The sequence below is a fragment of the Athene noctua genome, chromosome Z (assembly GCF_965140245.1).
Source record: "Athene noctua chromosome Z, bAthNoc1.hap1.1, whole genome shotgun sequence".
Taxonomy (NCBI): Eukaryota; Metazoa; Chordata; class Aves; order Strigiformes; family Strigidae; genus Athene; species Athene noctua.
In genome coordinates, this window is record NC_134077.1 from 61,331,512 (window position 1) to 61,348,524 (window position 17,013).

At 41.7% G+C, this 17,013-nt stretch overlaps 1 protein-coding gene across 3 annotated transcripts in view; it reads left to right on the plus strand.

The window, feature by feature from the left end:
• Nucleotides 1–17,013, plus strand: part of TJP2 (tight junction protein 2) — a 70,128-nt gene that overhangs the window by 5,928 nt on the left and 47,187 nt on the right. The window contains exons 1-2 of one of the 3 annotated variants that reach the window (XM_074931993.1): nucleotides 3,476–3,732; nucleotides 7,705–7,825. In XM_074931993.1, coding sequence (XP_074788094.1) covers nucleotides 3,620–3,732; nucleotides 7,705–7,825 — 234 coding nt within the window. In that variant the 5' untranslated portion in view covers nucleotides 3,476–3,619. Of the gene's footprint in view, nucleotides 1–3,475; nucleotides 3,733–7,704; nucleotides 7,826–15,420; nucleotides 15,640–17,013 lie in introns of those variants that run through there. The other 2 variants (XM_074931998.1, XM_074931996.1) reach the window with 2 other exon arrangements.

Consider the following 17,013-nt stretch of genomic DNA (forward strand, 5'->3'; position numbering starts at 1 on the left):
GAGAGGGTTAGCAGAGAATGCAAATACAATGAATAAACAATCTTCTTAGCTGAGCTGTAAGGTGGTTTCTTACTGTTATCTTTTTGGATTTGGCTGAGGAACATAAGTTCCTGGAGTTGACACAAATATTTTTCTTAACAGATTAATTCTTAGCTTATGTTTTTTTCACTTGTGTGTTCCCAGTTAGGAAAATTGCAGTGTGTTCTTTCCAATAAAACTTGGTGTTTGTTCTTCCTGAAAAAAAAATACAAAGCCAGGAGAAGGGAAGTGGATGATAGCTCCCCAACAGGAAACAATAGATGAAGGTATGTTTTAGACCTTTTGTTTGCTTTGCAAAAGCCATCCTTTACTAACAATGGATGTACTAGCAGCTTGGAATTTCTGTTTTCAAATAAAGTTGATAAAGTGTGAGTCAGTCTTACTCCCTCTGGATACCCGGAGATTTCATGAACCATTTAGCCAAACGCAGTACTTGGGACTAACTTCTGCTTGTTGTGTGAGCTTGGCTTCTCTGTGTACAAGGCTATTTGTGGGGCACCTGTTCCAATCAGAATTGTTTGGATTTGCTCAAAGAGACAAAGATGGACCAGAGCTGCACAAAATGCTTTCTAGACTTTTCATAAGACTGTGGCTTTGAAAAGTACTTTGGGGAAGTTTTTGTAAGAACTGTTTCTTAGATCTGTAAGGGGAAAACTTAGACTTTAAAAAGTGTTTTGAGGAGGGGGGCACACAGAAAAGTACCAAAACTTCATAGGAGAAATTGTAGTCGTACTGATGTTGCTAACAAAATTTGACTTTGAGGGAAGAGTGGATTTTATCAAAATGTTTCTGCATTTAAATAAAATTGAATATTGTCATGAACTACTACAGTCAGAAGATTTTTAAATACTGGAATAGTCAAAAAAAGCCCATTTCCTGTCTTTTGTTTTCCTGGTCAGTATGGCCTTTGCAATGGAGTTGCCAGAGCTATCAGAAGTTAGTATGCATGTAGGCTTAATGATGTTAGCTATGCTTGCAGACTTCTAGTAGTATCTTGCTTTCGTAAGCTTCTGTTGTTGTCTGAGCTCAGAGGGCATCTGAGCACCACATGGTCACTCACTTCCCCCTTCCCCCCCAGCTCTGGGGAGGAAGAAGGCAAAAAGCTTGGGAATTTAGATAAGAACAGGGAGGGATGACCTCATCCATTAAGGCACAGGCAAAAGACAGGCTCATTACGGGACAGAAAAAAGAACATAAATTTAATACAGACAAAACAACAACATGTGACAGACGGAGTAGGACCATGAGAAGCATTACTATATCTTGAAAACCCTTTCCCCATCCCTCTCTTCTTCCTGGGCTCAGCTCTGTTCACAGTTTTTCTACCTCCTCCCTCCCAAGCAGTGCAGAGGGCAGGGAATGGGGCATGCAGTCAGCCCCACTGCTGCTTCCACCTTGGGGATTGCGGTGGAACTCCTAGCATTCCTCCCATTCAGCGCAGCCCCCCTCTCACAGGAGACAGTCCCCCACAAACCAGCTCCGACACGAGTCACTCCCACGGGCGTGTGGGTCACCCCCACGTGTGGCAATCCTCCCAGCGCTGAACTGCAACAGCGGGGGCTTCTTCCCACAGGGTCCCGGCCTTCTTCTGGTGCAGTCACCTGTCCCGGCGTGGGGCCCCCCACAGCAGCGAATCAGCATCTGCTCCACCGTAGACCCCCATGGGTGGCAGGGGGCGGCCCTGCCATCTCACCAGGGGATACAGGGGAGCCTCTGCTCCTGCACACCTCCCCCCTTCTTCCTCTGTTTTCCCACTGACTTCTGTGTTCGCAGAGGTGTCCTCCTCACAACTTCGACTTTTCCCTTGTTTCCCTTCTTATATACATTATCACAGAGTCACAGCCACCGTTGCTAACTGGCTTGGCCTTGGTGCAGAGGCAGGTCTGACTGGGAGCCAGGGGAGCTTTGAGAAGCTTCTCACAGGGGACCACTGCTGTAGCCCCTTCCCCTGCTACCAAAAAACCCTGCCACTCACTCAAACCAAGACAGCTTCTTAATACTTTGTATACAGATGTTTGAAGTTGAAGTGCTTTTTTGTTTGACCTGGAGAAGTAATTATTGGCTTAATATATTAAATCATTAAGATAATATATTAAAAACAGAAATTAAATTATCTTAATGATACTATCACAAATTTTCGGACTGGATATTGCTTGCATATGAGCATGCAACTAGGTAGGTGAAAACTAAATCTTTTCCTCTGACAGATGTTTGTAGTGGTATTACCTGAATCTAAAAGATGCTTGATTTTATTTTGCTCTTTCAAGATAAATTCCATGGATTACTATTTAGTAATAACTTGAGATAGTTCAGTGTATGCATGTGTTAACATAAGCTACAAATGTGAATGAATATTAAACATCAAAAAAAGGTAACACAGGATTGTAAGTAATGTAGGACCTGGCAATGGTTATAAAAAATCTTGTTGTTAAGACTGGGATATTATACAGTATAAATAATGAAAACTAGTGGTTTTCATCTTAGCATCTAAATAAGTACCATGCAATAAAAGGTCACCCCAACAGAAATATAGACATGTCTAATAATACTCCAAAATAAATAAAATGTGCAGTTTACAGAGGGGGTTGTGGCTGAAGACCAGTCTTCCTATCCCATCTGTTCTTTTTACATTTTTATCTAAATTACTGCATAAAGTACATAAGACTGATCTATTATATAATTATATATAAAACATTCATATCTTACTTAGGATCTAGGTAGCATTACAACAACACTTCCTTAGGCTTTTTGCAATCAAGTACGTCTTTCTTAATACTGCAATTTGTCAGTACTACAGCATTTCCAAAATGTCACTGTTGCTTCAACATGTGTATCTGTCTCCACCTTTGTGTTAGTACCTGAGGTGTTTGGCACGCATAGTTACTTACCTCATGGGTAGAACAATTTTGACATGAAAAGTGGCTTATGGCATTGTGTGAGGCATGTTTGAATGACTAGTAGATATCATAATGCGACTCTCTAGCTTTCTTAATTCTGTACAAGCCAGAATTAAGAAAGAATATTTCCTCATGACTCTTCTGTACATATCAGATAAATCCCTTGTAATACTTCCCATGCACAGAGCTTTCTGGTGCCAAGGAGGAAAGTTGAAGCAAAAGCTATTTTTGTCAGTCACAATGTCTAAAACAGTCTCAAGTTTTCTGTGCAGATCTCTCCTATTCCGTGGATGGATTTGACAGAGAAGTTACCTAGTGCTCCATTAGTACTTGAAAGATTATAGACAGCAGAGATTTAGCAAAGGATTAGTCAATTGTAGAGTGTGCATTATCCATCCAGGCTTAGAACCATGATTGTCTCTTCAATCGTTTTCATTAGTGTCTTATTCAAAGATCGAATTATGTAACAATGACGTTTCTGGGGAATCTGGTAGGAGTTTTGCTTCGGTTTTTCTCTTCTGATAACTCTTCAAGCCTGGGAGAGGGGGAGATAGCATTATTACACTTCAGACTTGAAGCATGCTTTAAAAAACAGTTCAGTTAAGTGAAGAGGCATGACTTCAGTTGCAGCATCTGCATTTGAATGATAACTTAGTGTGGTGGAACTCTTGAGAGAGGGCAGGATGCGGTACAAGAAATACATAACTATTTTAGAAGCAGCGATAGGTATTACTCCCCTTAACAAGAGGGAACTGCTTCCTGAGGGTAGACATGCAAATCTGTGGCAACATCCAGGGTAAGTGTTAAAAAGCAGTCAGTGAGTAACTGTGGGAAAACCTGTGCTTACTTTGTTCATGCCATTTTAAAACTTCTTATCAGAAAAAAGGAGAATCATTCATAAAACAGGTAAATTTTTTTTTTTTTTTTTTGTACCTTCTAAATGGTGTGCCTTCTCCAGTTGTGGTTAAACTTTGTGGTTTCATTAGAAATTTCTGTATACTTCTTGTCCTTGGCTAGTAGAAGGTATTATTTCTAAATCAGGAGTTTGCTGAAGAGCAGAAAGGATAAACAGGTGTATACTCATCAGAATGAAAATGAAATGGTCGTTTTGTGTTTATTGCTTACTACTAGCCTGATGTGTGCATATGTGCATTCCCCCTCTCTCCCATTTAAAAATGTACATATTTTAATTTTATTCATGACAGAACTAGCATCTTCTGAAAGTGGAAAAGAAAAATACTTTCCATGGTGTGTGCAGCTTTCCTTCTCTGCTAGGAAGCAAGAGTTCATCATATTTAGGAATAATGTCTCTTTAAAAGAAAGTTGTAATTATTAGAAGTCAGTTAAGGCTATCAATGTTCAAAATGTGAAATACAGTGCATTCTCATTTTGTTAAAAACAATCCAGAGTGATTTCTTGTACCACATAACTTGAGTATTAGGCTTTGGAAAATTCTTTCTGTTCATAACTGTTTCCCTCAAAAATCTAACGGTGTGTATGAAAGGGGATTGTCATTCTTTCCCACCTTCCTCTATACAAGTAGCATCAATCGATGGGGTGTTTCAGCCATCCTAATCTCTTTTATTTTTGTTATATGTTATAATGCTGTTACCTCATTTCAGATATTGCACAGGAATGCAAGATGGGACAGGCTTTTGTTCAAGAGCAGTTAATATGTTTCTGCTGGTTTGGAATAGTTTTGTGTAAGCAAGACTTTGAAGAAAAGCTTGAAGTGAAACTGTGACTGTTTGACTATAACTGAACTTAGATTTGTCCTGTAATTTTTCCACAAGAGCATTTCCTCTAACGATGATAGCAACGGTAAAACAAATTAAAGTCTAGTGTACTGTATGATTCTTTTTTTTTTTTTTTAATTGTATCACCAAACCCACAAAAACTAGTCTAGAAAATGCACGCCAACAGTTTCCAGCCGCTTATCAACAGAAGTATTCTTCAAGTTGGTATTGTGTTAATGAGTGCTTGTAGGGCTTTTTGCTAAAAATCTGCCTATTAAAAGGGGTTCTTAGCACAATGTATTTGGATACAGGACAGTGGAGTGTCCTAGACTGTGACTTCCTTTGATTGTTTCATCTAAGTTACCTACATGCTAATCCTTTTTGAATTTTGCAGCCACTCTTTACATGTCGATAAAATGGTATGTGATTGCTCTTGATACTTTGAGGAGCTGCATTGGAAAGTAATGGTACATTCTTGCAGAATTCCTCTTTGTTTTCAAGCAGATTTGTTTGGCCACAGCTTGAAACAAGCCATCTAAAAACGAAACTTGCTAACTAATCCATTATTCTTTGTTTTGTAACTGCGACTGCTTGACTTTCATCTACTACTGACCGTTAGTATCAAAGTGCAAAAGACACTACCCTGCTAATACTTGTTTTTATTTCCAGCATTCTTCATAGGGCATCGCCCTCCTTTCAGGGAGAGGTTTAGTTAATGCAATTGTTGTACACACTTGGAATTCGAAACTGGCTAAGATGTATTTGGCTTATGTTTGGATTTGCCATTCCAACAGTTTCACAAAAGCAGAAAAGCTGTTGTCATTGGACTGTAATAAGGATCCCTTTTATGTTTTGATTAAAACTTTCAGGGAACTAAAGGTTGGTAACCAACAATTGTGACAAAGTAAACTGAGATGAAGAAAAGAGCACTGTTCTTATTGTAGCTGCAGACTGCTTATTCTAGTCAATGGAATAAGAAAATTTAATAACTCACGTTGGTAAATCATCTTATCACTCAACTTCTAGAGGTACCCTGTCTTACATAAAAATGGTGTTTTTAAAATGTGTGTGTGTAGGGGGGAAAAAAAACAACCCACCATGAGACAATTTTCAAAACCTAATAATGTATGTAGGATATAGAGGTCCTCATCTGTCATCTCCTCACTACACAAATTCAGGTGCATTGCTTAACTCAAATACTTCCTTTATTTCTCTTAATCATCTCCTAAACTAAAAAATACCATTAGAGTGTGCTGTCAGTTGAAAGGTGTGAAAATTCTGATTAAAAACCCAAACTAAGGCACAAAAGAAAGCAGAAAAGGCAAGTACGGTTTTTTGCCAAGGTATTAATTTACATTTACGTATCAAAGGCATTGTAAAGTATGTTCTTCTACCTCCATTTTTGCTTGGAATACTGGTGTGATTTCTGTGACCGATCAATTTTTACAACTTTTGGCATCTTCATGCAGAGGCAAAATGATGACAGCAGTGGTAGTTTGGGTTTAGTTTGCTTGTGAGCTTTCCTGCAGCCTCCAGAATAGTATTTTGTGCACAGCCTAGAACAATAAAGCTGATGTTTGTTTGTAATTTACAGCATAGCTGTTGCTGCTCTTTGGTGATCACAGAAACTCTTTTTAAGTTTTGTTCTGAGACTTCCACAATCATGCCTTGATTTAAAACAGTCTATTACTTTTAGAAAGATGCTTTTATACTGGAAGAATCAACAGAGAGGGAAAAGAACCTTCTAGTTTCACAATGTGATGTCTGTCAGGTGCTTGCATTTTTGAAGTTATTTAGAAGTTAATCTGCGACCAAATGTATTTTTAAGATATCTTAAAAGTTTTAAGTTTGCTTTTTTGAACCTGAGACCTTGTTATGATGGGGCTCAGGAAAAAGTGTGTGCCACACAGAGGACACATCAATAAAATATGGGGTAGACCTGTAGATAATTGGGGAAGTTCTGCAGAATTCTGTCAGTATCTCTTTCTTAGTGCTCTCCTGCTCTCTAAAAATACCTAATGGAATATTGACCAGAATAAAAAAACCCACATATACATTGTAGAGGAAAAAAAAAAACCAAAAAAACCCACCAAACCCACACAACAAAACAAACCCAAACCTGTTACAGGTATGGGTAAGATACTCGGGAAGATACTAGGGAAGTCTGGTAATATCCTTCTTTAAAGATGGAACACTTAGTTCTTCCCAAAGAGCATCTTTGCTAAGATGATCAAGATGTGTGGTGGTTTTCTTTTAAAAACAAAACCCACCATCAAACCCTAACCACTGGCTTCTGTTTCTATTTCTGTCAAAAGTTCCTCCTTCATCTTAGTTAAATCATACATTTTTTGTTTTCCTACACAGGATAATCAAGGGCTAAGATAAGGGGTGGGAGGGAGGAGGACCTCTCTGTCAAAGGTGCTGAAACAAAGCTAGTATACCGCTTGTGCAGAAGAGGGCTAGCTGAGGCCTGTTGAGCAGGAGGAGTAGAAAATTACATCGGGAATTGTTTCTTTTCTATCATTTGGCAACAGGAGTTGTTAAGTTACCGATTTAAATCACTGGAGCACATGTATCTGTTCTCATTGAGATTATGCTCAAGATATGATGCTTTTACTAGCTTAGTGTTGTACAGTTTGTGCGAACTAAGCTATCAAACTAAGACTAAACTAAAACAAGAAACCCAAATGCCTTGTGGAGGGGACCTGTGCAACAAAGGGGGAATATAAGCATGCTTCCTGTCTATACCCTATTTTGTTTGAAAAAATGCATTGTTGCTTTGTCTGCAGGCTTGCATGGATGCCTGGTGATGGACAACACTTGAATGGAAGCTTGCGGTGTTGCTGCAAGTGTAAATATTGCCCAGTATCTTCTTTATTCAAGCACTATTTCCACCTGATTGCCAGGGAAGCTAAAGCATGCCAACTAACCAAGGAAATAAATTTTACATTTTCTTTAGGACTTCAGTGTCCCAGACTCCACAGTCACTCTTTTGTGATTACACATAACTTAAATGAAACTTTGTTTTTCAGGGAACAAACTACTGCACTGCCATCTCCTTGTGAGTGGGACTGGGAGCACAGCTCTACATCAAGCCCAAAGCATCTCAGAGCAAGTAGACAGAGGCACTCAAAAATCATCATTCCTTACAAGGTACTAGTCAAGTTTGCATTGGTTAGAACTGGCTATTAGTTTAAAACAATAGATTCTTGTCGTGTGCTAGCTATAATGTTCATTTTGAGCTATGCTTTTAAATGGTTTTAAGAAACTGTACTTAATGGAATAGTAGGTTAAAAAACTAGTTCTTTTGGATTCCTCAAGCAATTTAGAATGATCATTTGCTGAAAGCTTGATGACGTACAGCAGGCCTGCAGAGTAGGAGAGACCTCTGAAATGAACTCAATATTTTGCTAAAGTTATGCGGATAATAATGCACAGGCCTGTACAAGTTCACCTCTTAGTTAAACATGGGTAAAGAATGGATTTAATCTATGGTGATGTCTTCAGCAAATATAAATATTTAGTGTGAATCTGGGAATAAATAAATTACTTTAAGCATGGAGGGTAATATTAATGGCAATTGCTTAGTGACTCACTAGACTCCTGGGAAACAGAATAGCCACACATAGAGAGACTTGTTTTGCTGCATATTTTCTTACAATACATCATAAAGGTAAATATAATCTTTTTGGCATCTTAACCTTGCTTTTGAAACCCTTTCTCAAGTGCTTCCAGAGAGAATATAAAATGCATCCTTTTATGTGTCGATCAAACATGCTTGGCAGGTTACAGTTTAGGAGAACAAAAGGTTTTTATGCTGGTGTGTTGCAAAACTCTGACATCTTTTATTCTTGAGAGATTAATAACTATTGCTACTTTGGTAATTTACTTGCAAATGTGGATATCGTTTGTCCTGTCTTTCTAATTTATTATATACTTAACCAAAGCTACTCATCCATTAGTTTAATTTTCTGGCAGTGAGGGGAGAGGATGCTAGTTAATAAGGCTCTAAAGACATGATAGAAAAGAAAAAAAAAAAAATTGCATTATGTAAAATAACAAGCAAGCCCTGTTCACTTAGGGCACTGTGCAGGGGAAAATGGGATATCAGAAAATCAGTGAAGCATAGCTAAGCAGAAGTGTCTCAGCTGAGGTCTCCAGCAGACCCTAGCACTCTACTCAAAATAAAAAACTTTCAAGGATATGGTGTGGTGTGGATACTTAGTGAAAGAAACTCCAGAACCATGTATCCACTAGAGAAAGATGCCTCAGAAGCTGTGTCTAGCCACCTTGACTGTGGGCTCCCAGAAGTTGTGGAACTGGCAAGTAAATGACTGGACTGGCTGTGTCCATCTCTGATGACTGTTCTCACTATTCTGCCTTGGACTCTCTCACCAGCTCATTTTAGTTCTTGCTGAAAAAAACAGCACCCGAAAGTGAGCTTAGTACCTTAGCTGAGACCTTACTGTTAGTGAATAGGGCTGCAGAACTGTTCTGTTTCTTAATGAGCTCGTCAGCAGGAGGTTTGCCAGTATAAATAGGATGGGGAGGGGCAGAGCTTTGAAGCATAGTTTTAGTGCTCTAAAGGACTAACTTGGCTGGAAAACTGCTGTCCGGAGCTTTGTTTTTTAAATTCACCTCTGTATCAGAAAAAAATTAACAGAGTTTTGTGTTACATCTTGTGCATTCTGCATATTCTTTTGCTTGTTCTTGATAAATATAATGGAATGGGATGCTTTTCTGTACTGTGTTGTTTTAATTTAGTTGAACCCAACAGGTGATTACTATGGTAGTCTTTGATGTTGTAGGGCTTGACTTCTAGTGAGGGAAGGCAGATAAATTGCAAAGCAGAGGATTGTTTCACAGCCTTGCAAGGAGTAATCAAGAAGCATGGAGAAGAGAGGAAGGAAATGAGATGTGAGCAAAATGAATGTTCAAACAGAATGTGCTCAATGTGGTGCCTTCTGTTTAAAATGAACAAGTTGGGCATGGGGAAGAGATTTCTTTTCAAGTGTTGATACACACTTCTTTAAGGTGTTTGAGGAGAAAAACAGTACAAAGTTGTGTGGTTTTGTCTGTTTAAACTACTTTGTTATTTCATTCTCTAGAATCAACAGTACTAACTTTTTTAGCCTCTTAATAGAGGTTAAACTGCTTATGCCAAAGAAAGTGACTTTAATTTGCCTAGTCTGTAGAGGTGTGTGTGTGTTCAGGTAGAGTTACTGTTAAGTCCCTGTTTCACTCTTCAGCAATAAGTCACACTATTTCATTTGCTTGCCATAGGACTGTAATTTTCAAGACACTGCAGTTTAGTTTAAAACATTGTACAGATGAAAATGTGTTTAGAATAAATACTGTTTTTTTCATTCTTCCCACTGTCATTTTTTATTGACTGTTACTAAACACCTCTGCATATTCTCATGCTGCTTTTCATCTGTGAAATGTGCTATACATCTATATTTTCTAATTTGCATATTCTTTGCAAGGATGTAGCAACAAACAAAACAAGCAGTCTTCTGCTGGTTTTAGCAGAGTAAACCTGTAATGTGAGATCTAGGAGAACTGATGACTAATATTTCAAAAAACTGTTGAGAAAAATACGCTATATTACTGTATACTGTTAATATCTAGTGTTGTTCCTAGTTGTTCAGCATATAACATCATTTGTAACAGTAAATTTTTCTTTAATTTTTTGTGAACATGAAACTGAGTATAAAATCGACTTCGAACAGTGCTGCTTCTTGCTTTAAATCAGTATCTACATCTTTTAGATTTTTTTCTTTTTATTTGAAGTATCTAGGTAAATCTGTATGTCTTAAAATAAAAATTCCTTAGAACATCAAAGTAGGTGGCCAGGTGAGCCACAGAGGATTTTGTACTGTTGATTACCCCAGAAGAAGTATGTATGAAGTGTGGGATGCCGTTTATGTTGGGCTCTGTGTTTCTTCCAGAGACATCTGTGCTTTCTAAAATAACAGCCTTAGAATTGCTGCTTTGAAAGCTGAAGGGTGTGTATACCTGTACAACCTTACACTAGACCCAAGGTGGCCAATGTACAAGACCCTGCAAGCTGTGTGCCAAAATCTTTATGCTGCATAATCACAAGCTGTACTTTAGAAGTGAAGACAAGGGGCAGGATAATGAACATGTCATTCTCCTTTAAGCTGGCATTTAAGTCATGCTGCAACCCAGGAATGATAGGGTAATTAAGGTGGAAGGGGACCTCAGGAAGTTTCTAATCCAGCCTCTTGCCTAAAGCAAGGTCAGCTGTGAGATCAGAACACATTGCTTGGGGCTTTACCCAACTGAGCTTTGAAAACCTCCAAGGACAGAGATGGTACAGCCTCTCTGTGCCCTGGGTCCATGTCTTGGCTGCCCTCACGGGGAAAATTTTTTCTTCTTACATCCATCTGAACTTCTCTTGTTTGAACTTTTGACCATCGTCTCCTATCCTGCCACCACACACCATGTGCTGTTAAGAACTCCTCAGCCTCCTCCCATCAGTATTAACGGACTGGTGTTAGGTGTCCCGAAGCCATCCTTCCTCCAGGCTGAATAAGCCCAACTTCCGTAGCCTCCTCTTCAAGGGCCAGTGCTTCAGCACCCACCATCTTGGTAGCCCTCCATTGGATTCACTTCTACATGTGATAACAAGTGCCAAGATAGTATTCATGACTTCTCCAGTCCCTCCAGGATAAAGTTTATTGTGCCATACATGTGACTTAACCCCAGTCTAGAGCTGCATATTTGAACCATATGTAGCTCCTGAGCAGTTTGAGAGTCAGAGGTCAGCTACCTACACAGCCTCTAATCCTGAAGGTTGAATCTGCTAGGGCCCATCTTACTCTGTATAAAGTAGTGGACATAATTGGATTTATGAATAATTTACGTAGGACTGGGCTGACTGATTTGTGTGATTTTGCAGGCTGATGACAAACAGCAGCCTGAAGAGATTGCCTGGAGGGAAAGGGGGAAAGGCTATTTGGCAGCATGGTATTTTTAGAAACTTCTACAGTGCCTTTCATCACAGGATCATGAACACTTGCTTAAAACCAAAGCAAAACTGACATCTCTGTTCAGACAGTTAAACAACTGGGCTACCAGGCTACATTCCCAGTATCTCTTGCTGAAATCAGTTCCCAGTTCTTTTAAGGAGGTTGCCTGTTTGTCATGATGTCTTGCAGCACCACTAAGTGTTGAACATTAAAAAAAACCCCAAAACTGATAGTCAGAGGGGCCAGTTAAAAGGCTTGATGGTGGGGAGGAAGTGGAGAGAACCTGAATCAGAACATGGTAACTGCTCTTGGTTACTGCAGACAAGTTGTTGAATAGCCTTCCTTGGTTGGCAGGAGTAACTGAGAGAGGTTGGCAGGGGTAACTGTGAGAGGCAATTGCTTATTTTAAATTTGCATCCTGTAGTGTAGTGTTAAATGGGTGTTCCCTCTGCTGATGCTGGAAGCAGCACAACTGCTTCATTCACAGTGGCATTAGATAATTTATGGAATACATCTTAGGTTTTGCGTGACTCAAGCTACAGCAAGTGATCTCTTTAAATTAGTGCTACACAGACTCAGTAGATTCAGTCTGACTGTAGACAAAGAATGTGTGCCTTGATTACTTAAACTGAAAATCTCAATGGGAAATGTGGTCACTAGAAGTTTTTTGCATATTTCTCATAGAGTTAATAGACCAGTTAATCTTTCCATGGAAGTTAATTTTAAAATCTCTACACACCTACATAAGATTTCATGAAATCCCCTGCACATGATACTGCTTTTTACAGTTACTGTACATGCAGAATAGCTAGTCCTAAGCACTGTGGAGGACAGAGCTGCATGCTTAGAGCCCAATTTGTGTAATTTTGACATGGTGTTGGTACCCAGCCTTTACTCTTCATGATGCAGTATCCCTTCCAGGACTGACTACAACTTGTACCTGCACCTGCTGTTTCAAAGGGAGACAATGAGTGACAGGTGTGTGCAGCCATGCCCCCAAATGCTCTAAAGATCACAGAGACCTGCATAGACAGAACAGACTATGTTACTGGGTCTCCCTCCCCTCTTCTGCTTGTGCTGTTGTCCCAGGTCAGTTTTGGCTAGTTTGTAGTATTTTGTATAGTCAGTTGTGATCCACAATGCCTTCACTGTCTTGTGACATTTAAGAGAAGCTGAGTCAGGAGGAGAAGTTGTATCTAATCATACACTTAAAGATGGGCTTCTTTGAGCTGAAGTGTATGGGTTTGGATTTGTTTTCCTTTGGCTTACAAGGGAAGAGAATGGGGGTGCTGTCCTCCCATGGAATTGCTGTTAGGTGAACTGGGTATTTTGAGTACCTGTTATCCCTTTTCCTGCCACAGGTGGCAGGAACTTGGGGTGCTGGAGGAGTTCCTGCAGGTCTTGACACTGGTTACACTGCTGTCTTGTATACTTCCATTTGTGGTTTAGGTGGCATCATCCTCCCCTTGAAAGGCCTACCTGTCTATCCACCCTGGTAGGATAGCTCAGTCAAAAGGCAGCAAAGTCTGAAAGTCTGTTCTGTGCAGTTGAATTGCAAGGTAGTAACTTGTAAATTATTACATTGATAGTTACATCAGTCCATGAAAACAATCTGGGCACTTGGCCAAGCTGTAGTGTGAGTATGAGCACTAGAGGTCACTTACTAGCCTGCAGATGCGAGCAGTAAGGTGTGATTTATCTGCCCATTGTGGCAGAGTAGCTGTTTGGTTTGAAAAAAGAAAGAAAGCAGGACAAAATACAGTCCCCTGTACTATAGTATATAGTGAGCAATCTTATGGACAAACATGGGAAGTATATTAATAAGCCCAAATTGATTGTTTTCCATCTGTTCTTGCAGGAAACTGAATGGAGACAAACTGATAGGCCATTCCCAGGTGATGATTTGTGGTATGGGATTGAAAACCAGTCTATTTTACTTGCATAACTGTGGTCAGTTCCTGCATCTGTGTTGCACTTACCTGAGGCTAGCTAAGTGTGTTAACCTTGATTGCCCCCCTACAGCTCAGGGAGGTATGGCCTGATAACCGCCCTATTAGTGATACACCTTGTGGCTTTGATAAAGCCACAAAACATGCCAAAAGGAGTCTTTAGGCCAAGCCCCACCTTTTGTCTGGAACAAGAAGTAGTCTTCCTTGGCCTGGGACAGGATGGGCAGATGCTTACATTGCTCTGCACTAACTGGCACTCCCCAACAGGCTGTGTCTAGTGGGGAATCGAGTGTTAGCTCTGCATCTTCTGCCAGAGTCTTTGTGGAGGGAGGCAGCTGCAGGAGGCTGGTGCTCTACTTTGTGCTGTCACAAACTTGATAAATGTGTTAAGAATCTGCAATCATGGGTATCTAGTGGCTTGTCCTTTCCTTGTCCCACTTTATGTCTGCCAACTGCTTCCTCTGGAAAGGTATATTGCTATCTGGCTACAAACAATATTGACCTTGCATCTAAAACTACATAGTTGTCTGCAGCAAAATACTGCCATATCCTATGAAAGTGAAAGCTGGCTCATGTTGTCTTCATCTTGTTTTGACATTTCAAGGAGGTAAATATTGGACAGTGGCTTTCTCTGCTGATGCCGTGGCATAATGTCGTACGCCGAGGTTGCCAGCCAGTGGTAGCTCTTTGGAAAGTTGCCTCCAGATTGCAGAGATGTGCAGAAGAGCTCAGTGGTGTGGAGAGTGTGTTTTGCCTTGCCCTGCTGCGTCTCATGGAGAAATTCTTGATGCCAGATGACATCAGAGAACCCCATGTGAGGAGCCTGGACCCTCCCCCATTTTTTCAAGTGGTCTTTACTTTGGTTGTATACCAGACTGCTAGTGTTGCAACAAAAGTTGGATGGTATCACTTGTAAAACTGAGAGGAGGAACCAGATGAAAGAAGAGCAAAGTTCACACTTCAGCATTTTTCTGCCTTTTTCTCTGCAAATCTGAGGGTAGGCCATACAAAGTAACATGCTATTTGCATCCTTTTTTTAAAGCGTTGGCTTAAGTTCTTCCCTTACAGTTTGTCCTCATTCTTAAATTGTTCCTTCCAAGAGTTGGTTCAAGTATTGACTCATCCACCTCAAATAATACAACTCCAGGAAGACAGTAGCACTGGGAAGGAAATATTTTATTTATGAATGTGTGGTTGAACTTCTGCCAGTCTTCTCCTCCTTAGTGCTTTTAGTGACCAGACATTTCTACAAGCTCCTGAGAATAATGTTACCTTGAGAACCATGCTTTTTTAAAATACATAATTACAGCCTCAGCACCAGGCAATCCAGAATTAGTAGCAGCAGTGTTGACTTTTCAGACCAATGTGGAAGGGCTCTTAGTGGTGGGAAGGAAACCTGACTGAGGCTGCAGACTTGGGGAAACCAATCCGTGTCCTCTTAAAACGACACAAACAGAAAAGATAGAGATGACTGGTGCGTTTCTGTCTGACAGAACCAGGCTGTGGATGCTGCCCAGAAGCCCCATGTTAGAAATGCTGCCCGGGCTTGGACCACAGGCCTCGTGTCTGCCATTTACCCTGTGACTGGCGTCAGCTGCTGGCCACTGCCAAGGGCAAGAATACAAGAAATATTTTTGTAAATGGAGAATAACAATTCTTTTCTTCCCAGGGAGAATGAAAATGTTTCTTCTCCTCCCCGGGGCGTTGGCAGGCGTGATTGGCTGGCGGCGGCGGGCGGCCGGGCCCCGGCAGTTACAAAGTCGCTCTGTGGCGGGGCTCCTCAGTGCCGGCTTTGTCCCCGGCGGGCTCCGGCCGCCCGCGCCGCTCCCGCCGGCCAGCGGCCTGACCGGCTTCCTCCGGCCCTTCCCGGGCAGCGGGTGGAGGCGGGGGCGAGGCATGCCCGAGGCTGGCGGGTTGGTCCGCTAGCGGCCGGCGGCGCGGCAGGGCCGGCGATGTTACCATGGGAGCGACGCAGGGCTCCGCCGGGAGCGAACCACGGGAGCCCGCGGGGGGGGCGGAGCAGGTCGGTAGCCTCCCCGTCGCCCAGCGCGCGGCTCCTCCTGCCGGGCTCGCCTGCCGGCGCCCCCCGCCGCGAACGTGGTAGTGTCCCCGCGGGGCGGGGGCTGCGCGGTGGGCGGTGTGCGGAGGGGGCAGCGTGAGGGGCGTGTGTAACGCTCGGTTACGGGCGTTCACGTGCGTTTCAAACACCCTTATTAGGCCGGCGCCTGTGGCGGCGGTGCTTCCGAGCCACGCCGGGGCCACCGGCCCTTCGGGCGGAGAAGTCGCTCGTAGGAGGGGGGAGGACCCGGTTAGTGCGGTTTTCGGGTTTGCTTCCTTCTTCCCCACCGCCTCGGGCTGGCACTGCAGGAGCCGAAGGACGGTGGAAGTCCCGTGGCTTTTTCAGATAAATCGGAGCGGGGAGTTGCCGGGCGGTGGGCTGGAGCAGATGGGCGTTCAGCTCTGGGGTGCGTGGCCTTCCCTGTCTGTAACGCTGGCCTGTTTCTTACGTAGTCAACGCCGGAACACAAAACATAATCTTAGATTTTAAATACTGGTTGTGGTCAAGGATGCAGGTCAGTGTTTTAACAGAAAATACTCCTGTTTCTTTGGAGAAACAAACTCCTAAGTTAAAAAAAAAAAAATATCCTCCTTCACCCCCCTGCTTTTTTTTTAAAGACTATTGAGTTTTTATGGGAAAACGTGTTTTTCTCCACCTATTGCTGAACTGCAGTAATCAACGTAGCTACGAAGCAGACAGCATCTCTCAGGACTGGAGAGGCATGGTGCGCACGCCAGCATGCAGAAAACTGAAATGATCTGTAGTCATCTCCCCTACTCCCACTAAAACGTGGATGGAAGCCATAAATAGAAGTTACTTGTGCCTCATAGTCTGTGGCTTGTAGAATAACTGGTACTGTATCCTTTTTTATATGGAGTCTGTGTGTGCTAGCCAATTTCCCATATTGCACATGATGTGGCTTGTTATTAGCCATCAGTGAACTACCAGTTGAAACGTGATTATTTTCAGAGTGTGTGTTTTTGGATTGTTTTTTGTTTGGTTGGTTTGGGGGTTTTTGTGGGTTTTTAATCACAAAGGTTGTACAGTTGAGCTGTGTAACCATCCCATTCTTACTTGACCCTTCTGTTATCTTCATCATCTGCTGTACTTATCTGTTTCATCTCTTCTGAATCCCTGTTGTAATGTCTTTGACACAGATCCCATTGTATTTGACACTTCTGCTGCTGCAGTACATTTAGTAAGTAGGTGTAATAATCTGCTGATGGTTCTGGTGAAAGAAATGTAAATATCCAAGACAATGTGTTTGAGACTTGCCTTGCAGTGTTCTCTTGGGGATGAGGTTTAAATGTTGACCTGAGATGGATGGAAAGCCTGACT